Raw genomic sequence first — 9,418 nt, forward strand, 5'->3', positions numbered from 1 at the left:
GCATGCTCAAGAGGTAGCAGTGGCCTCACGCAAGCTGCGCCACTACTTCCAAGGTCACCCCATCAAGATCGTTTCAGCTTACCCGTTGGACAGAGTGCTCAGAAGCCCCAATGCTGCGGGAAGGGTCGCCGAATGGAACATCGAGCTGCAAGCGTTTGACCTGGAGTTCAGCACAACCAGAGTCATCAAGGGGGCTGCACTCGCCGACTTTGTGGCAGAATGGACTGACACCCCCGAGCTCGAAGCAGACGAGAACCGATCCCTCTCACCAGGAAGTGAAGCTCCAGATGGTTGGGTCATGTACTTCGATGGCGCGTTTGCACGTCAGGGCGCGGGGGCTGGAGTCGTGCTCAGCTCGCCCACTCGGGACAAGCTTTACTACGCCGTGCAGCTCTACGTCCAGCGGGGCTAGAAGGTCTCCAACAACATCGCAGAGTATGAGGGTCTCATCGCCGGCCTCGAAGCGGCGATGGCCCTGGGGGTGAAACGCCTCAGCGTCAAGGGAGACTCGCAACTCCTCGTCAACTTCTCCAACAAGGTGTACGAGCCAAAGGATGAGCACATGGAGGCATACCTCGCGGAGGTGCGCAAAATGGAGAAGCAGTTCCTGGGCCTGGAGCTACAACATGTGCCTCGTGGCACCAACAAAGAGGCCAACGCCATCGCCAAAAGAGCATCCAAGCGTCTGCCCCAAGAGCCTGGCGTCTTCGAGGAACGTCTCTTCAAGCCTTCGGCAGCACCTTTGCCTACGGAGCCGATGCCATCTCAGGAGGAACTCCCCCAGCCACCAGCCTCGGGAGCCCCCGCCTGCGGCCCGACCTCAGGAGCGCGCCTCCTCTTAGCGCTCGATCCTCAGGAGGGGTGCTGGATTGAGGAGTTCAAGGCGTACCTAACGCAAGGCACGTTGCCGGAGGAGGAATACGCAGAGCGTGTGGCCCGACAGGCTACGGCGTACTGCATTCAGGATGGTGAGCTATACAGGAAGCGGCCAAATGATGTTTCTCTATGATGCATTTCCAGGGAACAGGGGAATGAGCTGCCGGCCGACATACATGGCGGAGACTGCGGGCACCACTTGTGGTCGCGCACCCTGGTCGGCAAGGCTTTCTACAGTGGGTTCTACTGGCCCACGACACTCAACGACGCGACCGAGCTGGTAAAATCCTGCGAGGCCTGCCAGTTCCATGCCAAGCAGATCCACCAGCCTACTCAGGACCTCCATACCAACCCGCTCTCATGGCCGTTCGTAGTCTGGGGGCTGGTTATCCTAGGCCCATTCCCTCGAGCACCTGGAGGCTACCGCTACCTCTACGTCACCATTGATGAATTCACCAAGTGGGCGGAAGTGGAAGCTGTCCGCACCATCCTAGCTGGGTCAGTAGTCAAGTTCATCAAGGGCCCCGTAAGCCGATCTGGGGTCCCTAATCGCATCATCACCAAAACGTATTGTGCTAACCTTGGAACGCAGATCTACTATGCCTCTGTGGCGCACCCCAGGAGCAACGGCCAGGCCGAACACGCCAACGCGGAGGTCCGGAGGGGTCCCAATACAAGGACCTTCAAGAAGAAGCTAGAGGCCTGCGGCAGGGGCTGGCATGACGAGCTCCAGTCAGTGCTGTGGTCCATCCGCACCACCGCCACCAGGCCGACAGGCGAGACCCCGTTCTTCCTCGTCTACGGAGCAGAAGGGGTTCTCCCACGCGGGTCCTGGCATTTGATGAAACGCAACAGGACGCCATGAGGGGGATGGATCTCGTGTTGGGGGAGGAACACCGCCGTGAAGCCTCGCTCCGAGCTGCGAGGTACCAACAGGCGCTGCGGCGGTACCACTGCCGCAGCGTCCGCTCCAGGATGCTCGAGGTGGGTGATCTTGTCCTAAGGCGGGTGCTCTCCAGGGAAGGGCTGCACAAGCTCTCGCCCATGTGGGAGGGCCCGTTCCGGGTCACCCATGTCTCCAAGTCTGGCACCGCGCGCCTAGAGACGCAGGACGAGATCCCCATCCAGAACGCCTAGAACATCCAGCACCTCAGGAAGTTCTACCCATGAAGCAAGGCCCGGTGCCTGTGAAGCAAGGCCCAGTGCCTGTGAAGAATCTCTGCTCGTGACACTGTCACGTAATAATGAGTGGGGCTGTACACGCCCCGGAGTGTCAGGAGTGCTGCCCTTGAGCCTCGGGGGCTTCCTCCCACGCCTAGTGGCAGCACTTAGCTCCACGCTGGTGAGAAGACAAGAAGACTAGACTAGGTGCCAGACCCGGCTTTTCATTTGCTTTTCGTAGTTGGTTTGCCCCCTCTTTTAAGTGAGAATTTGCTCTCTGGTGTTCCTTGCTAGCCTGGTTCCATTGTCCTCGTTGCCTCCTTTTCTGCCCTTGGTTCCTCGTTTTTGACCCGTTCTCTCCCTCGCGTGCCTCGCGAGGGGGCTGGAGAGGCGCCCTCATGAGCGTTTTCGTTTTTTGTCTTTCGCAAGGCACCCTCGCTCGAGCTCGCAAGCTAGCGCACCCCTCTCAATCCGTGCCCCGGGTATCGCGATGCAAAGCACTGGGTTACGTCCGGCAGTGCCTACAACTAGGATCCGGAAGAATAAGGATTCCCTAATGAATTTTTGCAGTTCTCAGGCGCCTTCCGAGCACAGGAGGCCTCCTCGGGCATTGGGGAATGCGCGTATCGCGAGGCGGAACCTACTTCAGACGCATCAAGCTAAGTTATTCGTACGCACATACATAAAACATCACACTGCAACACAACACAGGAATGATAAACATAGCACAGCCACTTAGAAATCATAATTGTTGCACGCCCTAGTAGGGCCCCATACTTGTGTCTCTCTAATGTAGGAAGGAAAGGAAGAACGAGACAAAAGCGGAACGTGCTCCCATGGTAGGTCGCGAGGACGGGCCCATGGCGCTCTCCTGAGCTTAGCCAGACCCCTCCTCGCGCTTCACCGGAGCACGGCGACGAGACGACCCGATGTCACCTTCAAAGCGGGCGCAGCGGCGTGGCGGCTGGTCGTAACCATCGCAGCTGGAGCTGTCGCCGGAAGAAGAGTCGCCGTAGCTGGACGAGACATGGTCGACGCCGAGGGCGGGCCCGCCATCACTCTCATCGCGGCCATCGCCAAGGCCGAGCACCTCGTCCCCGTCGTTGTCCTCGGGGCAACACTAGACGCGGCGACCATATTCCCCAAATACCCTCATGAAGAGGGTCGCGTCACCGTCGTACTTGAGGTGGAGGGCACACCGCCTGCCCAGTCCGCGCGCGCAAGCGAACGTCTGCCAGCCGCGAGCTAGGACTGCGTTGCTTGCGGCAGAGACCTCAACCGCGACCCAAGAAGCCTTGCTGCAGCAGCCATCCGCCTGCAGCCAAAGACCGCCTGCACCAGTGGCTGGCAGTTCGCCGACAAGGAAGCGTGGGAGCTGAAGCCAAGTGCCGACCGGGTTCTCCCACCACACGATGAACTCTGGCAGCACTTCCGCAGAGTGGAAGCGCGGCCTGGGTGGCCGCGCGACCATGGCGCGCCTCCCTTCATTGACGGGCCCCCCATGACTCGGGCGGCCACCACCACATGAAGAGGCGCCACCGCGGCCACGAGGGGCCGCGGCGGGGGTCACAACGTGCTTGCGGGGATGGCCGCGCCCCCTTTTGGGCGGCTGTCAGCCGGGCCCCTCCTGACGAGCCTTCCCTTTCTCCACAGCCGAGAGCCTCTTCGCAGGCGCCATGGGTGTCGCTGCAGGCAAAGAAGCAAGGAAGAAGAAGAAGCTTACTTGAAAGATTCGTGCAGGTACATATACAACTGACTATATGGGAGAAGCAAAGGAAGAGATGGGTGACGGGGGCTCCACCCCCCTTCCCATTTATAGCCAAGGGGAGGCCAACCGCTGGTCTCCATGATCTAAGGTAATAATGATCTTTTTCTGCGTGCAGCAAGGACCCGTCAAGTCGGGCAGTTGCCGAGGCAGCGTGGCAAGCGGAGACGCCCACGTACAATTAATCGCCACATGTCAAGCGGGGCCGCAGGATGTTGGGGCCCGCGACGCTCCGCACTTGCCCTTTGGCTTCACCTCGAAGCCAAGCCCGAGCGCGCCTTGGGCCCGGGGGCTACTGTCGGCGTTCTGGGAACAGGGGTCCCCAGACTTGCCTGCCTGTGGCCCGTGGCATGGCTCCACCAGCGGCCCTGTACGACCCATCTTCACCAGCAAACACTCAAGACCCTCACGAGGCGGATGACACCAGACCTCCTTAGGGGCGGCCTCACCAGGCTGGCTCGCGAGGGGCGGAGAGATCAAGGCAAGGGATACCTCGCGAGGTTTCTGTGATGCAAGCCATGACGACTGGAGCCAGGCGGGCATCAGCGCGCGCAGTGTCCTCGTTTCCTCTTTGGTGCTAAAGGGGCAAGCACAGGCGAGGAGTCCTGGGGCATCAGGCAAAGGTTTCCATATCAGTGCAACAAGACGTAGACCAGCAGGACGACAGGATGGAGGTCACCATGGAGCCCAAGAAGGCGTCACCACCAGAGCCTTTGGCAGGCGAAAACTACTTTTGTCAGGATAGCTTGTAATAGTTGTCTCCCTTCAAATTTGGCCGTTGTGGGATCCCTTCCCGCTCAATATTTGGGAAGAGGACCAGGGCCTCTATAAATAGGACTAGCCACCACCGTAGGGAGGCATTCTGATCGGGGGTGAATCAGAGAAAGAGAGAGAGGGGGGGAGGGGGAGAGAGAGAGAGCATCAACTCACCAAGCACAATAACACCTCACCTCGTGAGGCTATTCTTCCCTTGTAACTGTTCATCCTCAGCCCAAGAGGCAATCCACCACACTACACTGGAGTAGGGTATTACACCACAACGGTGGCCCGAACCAGTATAAATCCCGTGTCTCATGTTCTTTGGGTTCGTCGAGCTAGGCCGTGAGATCGTAGAGTGTGCGAGCTAGAGAGGGGAGAGATCTTTGTGCGCACCCCAGTGTTCGAACCTCAAGGGTTTTGCCAGAAACCAAAATCTGACAGCCACCATACCTACCTATTATGATATTTCCATAGTCATTCCGAGATATATCGTCATGCAACTTTCCACCGTTCTGTTTCTTATGACACGCTTCATCATAGTCATATTGCTTTGCATGATCATGTAGTTGACATCGTATTTGTGGCATGGTCACCATTTGTAATTTTTTATACATGTTACTCTTGACTCATTGCACATCCCGATACACCGCCGGAGGCATTCACATAGAGTCATATTTTGTTCAAATATCAAGTTCTAATTCTTGAGTTGTAAGTAAATAAAAGTGTGATGATCTTCATTACTAGAGCATTGTGCCATGAGAGGAAATGATGATGGAGACTATGATTCTCCCACAAGTCGGGATGAGACTCCGGATGAAAAAAAGATGCCATAAAAAAAGAAGGCCCAAACAAAAAATATGAGAGAAAAAGAGAGAAGGGGCAATGTTACTATCCTTTTTACACTTGTGCTTCAAAGTAGCACCATGATCTTCATGATAGAGAGTCTCTTATGCTGTCACTTTCATATACTAGTGGGAATTTTTCATTATAGAACTTGGCTTGTATATTCCAGTGATGGGCTTCCTCAAATTGCCCTAGGTCTTCATGAGCAAGCAAGTTGGATGCACACCCACTTAGTTTCTTTTGTTTAGCTTTCATACACTTATAGCTCTAGTGCATCCATTGCATAGCAATCCCTACTCACTCACATTGATATCTATCGATGGGCATTTCCATAGCTCGTTGATACGCCTAGTTGATGTGATACTATATTCTTCCTTTTTGTCTTCTCCACAACCACCGATCTATTCCACCTATAGTGCTATGTCCATGGCTCGCGCTCATATATTGCGTGAAAGTTGAAAAAGTTTGAGAATGCTAAAGTATGAAACAATTGCTTGGCTTGTCATCGGGGTTGTTCATGATGGGAGCATTTTGTGTGATGAAAATGAAGCATGGCCAAACTATATGATTTTGTAGGGATGAGCTTTGTTTGGCTATGTTATTTTGAGAAGACATAATTGCTTGGTTAGTATGCTTGAAGTATCATTATTTTTATGTCAATATTAAACTTTTGTCTTGAATCTCGCGGATCTGAACATTCATGCCACAATAAAGAAAATCACATTGAAAATTATGTTAGGTAGCATTCCACATCGAAAATTCTGTTTTTATTATTTACCTACTCGAGGACGAGAAGGAATTAAGCTTGGGGATGCTTGATACGTCTCTAACGTATCTATAATTTTTGATTGTTCCATGCTATTATATTATCTGTTTTGGATGTCTAATGGGCTTTAATATGCTCTTTTATATTATTTTTGGGACTAACCTATCAACCGGAGGCCCAGTGCCAGTTTCTGTTTTTTTTGCCTATTTCAGTGTTTCGTAGAAAAGGAATATCAAACGGAATCCAAAGGGAACGAAACCTTCGCAAGGATCTTTCTTGGAACAAACGCAAACCAGGAGACTTGGAGTGGAAGTCTGGAACTCCGTGACACGTCCACGTATTGTATTGTTGCCATCGAGGATAAAAATATGGGGTTTATATGATATTGCTTGAGTTTATCCCTCTACATTATGTCATCTTGCCTAAAGCATTACTCTATTCTTATGAACTTAATACTCTAGATGCATGCTGGATGGCGGTCAATGTGTGGAGTAATAGTAGTAGATGTAGAATCGTTTTGGTCTACTTAACACAGACGTGATGCCTATATTTATAATCATTGCCTAGATATTCTCATAACTATGCGCTCTTATATCAATTGCTCAGCAGAAATTTGTTCACCCACCATAAGACTTGCTATCATGGGACAAGTCACTAGTGAAACCTATGGTCCCCGGGTCTCTTTCTTATTATATTGCATCACTTTTATTATCGCATCTCGTTTACTATTTTGCAATATTTACTTTCCAATCTATACAACAAAAATACCAAAAATATTTACCTTACTATCTTTATCAGATCTCACTTTCACAAGTGACCGTGAAAGGATTGACAACCCCTTTATCGCGTTGGTTGCGAGGTTCTTGATTGTTTGTGCAGGTACTAGGTGACTTGCGTGTTATCTCCTACTGGATTGATACCTTGGTTCTCAAAAACTAAGGGAAATACTTATGCTACTTTGCTGCATCACCCTTTCCTCTTCAAGGGAAAACTAACACATGCTCAAGAGGTAGAAGTCACCTCTGTGTGCGACATACAATGCCTCTTCCCAATTTGATTTTTTTTACAGAGGCAACATGCAACTATAGGAGTGTCGTGCTAAAATATGAAATTATTAAGGGTTTGTTTGGCCTTTTTATACATCATTTGAGTTTTCTAGGCATTTTAGAACAAATAGCTGCCACATTATTATCGCAAACGATTGTATTATTCGAATTGTGGGAGTTCCACTATCCTTTTATGTACCACGATGCCTCACTCTTTTTTATTGGAAAGGAGGTGCACTGCGGGCAGTTGTTTGATTAGACGGGACACGTGTGAGCTGTCCGCCGTGCAGGCTCGACGGGACGCATGTGAACTGTCCGCCGCGCAGGCTCGTCAAGAAGCAAGCCCTTTAACCTTCCAGCGAGCGGTGTCAAAAATTTATTGATGGTTTTGGTTTTGGCCGCCTCAGGAGGGTACATAGAACAGTTTCCAATGCTCCTCCTACTCTTTCGTTCTTATCTATAAGCGCCGCCGCTGAGGATCACCACCTGCTGCAATGGATGACGAGTCGGCTAACAAGCGGGGGCGGGTCGAGCCAGAACCGCAAGAGCCTCCAGCGAGTGGGGACTTCATCAATAGCCTCCCCTATGAGATGTTGGTAACCATCACGCCCCTTCTTCCCATCAATTCTGGTGTGCGGACCACTGTCCTCTCCAGGCGGTGGCGCCCCCTCTGGCACTCCACCCCCTGAACCTCATCGACGACAACGAGCTCTACAGCAGGGAGCGCAAACGCTTGGACGCATTGTCCCACATCCTCGCCACACAACCCGGGCCGGCCAGACGCCTTGCCATCGGCTAGTTCCATTCCAACTACAAGGCTGAACCCAAGTTTCATGAGTAGTTCCTATCACCAACCCTAGATTAGCTCGAGGAGCTCAACTTTCATGCTAGGCATCCGTGCTCGCTGTCACCGTCCGTGCTCCACCTGGCGCCCATGCTCGCTGTGTTACCTTCAGGCAGTGCTTTTTTCCCAAATTAATGTCGCACCCGCTCTTCATCTCCCTAAACTGAAGCACCTCGAGCTCATGGGTGTCAACATCTCAAAGGAGGATTTGGAGCGCCTGCTCCACGGATATACAGTGCTCAAGTACCTTTGTCTTTAGGTGATGGATGGGTTCAGTAGCCTCCACATTACCTCGACGAATGTCCGTACGATTTATGTGCATTTCTTGTGTCACAATAGGCTATCAGTTGAGGCGTTTCACAATATGGTCATTGAGAGAGCGCCTTGAGAGACTGTTTGTACTTGATAAAGAAGGCCCAACAATAATCAAGGTCATTAATGCACTGAAATTGATAGTGTTGGGCTATTCTTGTGTTGAATTCTCCGAAAGAGCATAGATGTTGTGCATACTAAGCAAATCAGATCGCATATGGATTAAACTACGGAACTCATTGGTGATGAATTCTTCAATCACTGACAATTCTTTACCAGCAACCATTTGCCCACAACACACACAGTTTATTAGGAGGAACCATCTGTGTTATTATTGGTCTTCCGAGACAATTCTTATTACTGACATGTTTGCCGCGTATCACCCACATCTTGTTAACCCAAACCGTTTTTTCTTCTGGATTATCGCAAATAGTACATCCAAGTGACTCGTATGCCGTCTATCGAACACAACTTGTCTTGGGTAATCATTTGTGTTGTTTCCGCTCGTCGCAAACAATTCATCCAAGTGACCTGTATGCTGTCTATCACACGCACCTTGATATATCTGACCATTTCTGTTGTTTTTACTCATCGTGAGTAGTTCGTGTGTATCAACTATAAGCCACATATCGCACACACAACTCTTTTATGAATCGTATTTGTTGGATCCGCCATCACACACATTTTGTCTTATTGGTGATAGTTTTATTACCATGTCGTTTGCGATTCATGCATCGCACATAGTTTCGTCGATTGGTCTCTGATACATGTGTCGTGCTAGGACAATCCTGCAATAATGGTGGTGCCAAAAGAAAGATGGAATTAACTCAAAATAAAAAGTAAACAGATAGGCCCATCACAGAGGGAAGCATGGATTTGCTTATGTGCTAGAGCTCATTGCTTAAAACAGAGATAATTTCATTTGAGAGGTGTAGTTTTCCTATCAATGATTCAACGACAAAGTATATCTTCCATGCTAAACACGTTAATGGCGGTTCCCATGCAATAGTTTTTTTCTCCTGTTTGACCATATTAACACAAACCAT

At 51.1% G+C, this 9,418-nt stretch overlaps 1 protein-coding gene across 1 annotated transcript; it reads left to right on the forward strand.

Annotated features, from left to right (window-relative positions):
• Positions 1–592: 592 nt before the first annotated feature.
• LOC147970589 (uncharacterized) lies at positions 593–2,912 on the forward strand. The gene is made up of 4 exons (XM_087523502.1): positions 593–885; positions 1,021–1,402; positions 1,469–1,608; positions 2,834–2,912. The coding sequence occupies exons 1-4, from the start codon at positions 593–595 to the stop codon at positions 2,910–2,912; spliced, it is 894 nt and encodes a 297-aa protein (XP_087379628.1).
• Positions 2,913–9,418: the final 6,506 nt, after the last annotated feature.

Source organism: Triticum urartu, chromosome 5A (genome assembly GCF_056163025.1).
Source record: "Triticum urartu cultivar PI428250 chromosome 5A, HENAU_Tu73, whole genome shotgun sequence".
In the NCBI taxonomy this organism is placed as follows: Eukaryota; Viridiplantae; Streptophyta; class Magnoliopsida; order Poales; family Poaceae; genus Triticum; species Triticum urartu.

What these genes read in the sequence shown, in the direction of transcription:
- LOC147970589 (XM_087523502.1), top strand. Translation starts at nt 593, where the DNA reads ATGGAGAAGCAGTTCCTGGGCCTGGAGCTACAACATGTGCCTCGTGGC. An exon ending in TCAAGTTCATCAAGGGCCCC is followed by an intron (nt 1,403 to 1,468) that starts GTAAGCCGATCT and finishes CTTGGAACGCAG; the next exon opens with ATCTACTATGCCTCTGTGGC. An exon ending in GGCTGGCATGACGAGCTCCA is followed by an intron (nt 1,609 to 2,833) that starts GTCAGTGCTGTG and finishes TCTCTAATGTAG; the next exon opens with GAAGGAAAGGAAGAACGAGA.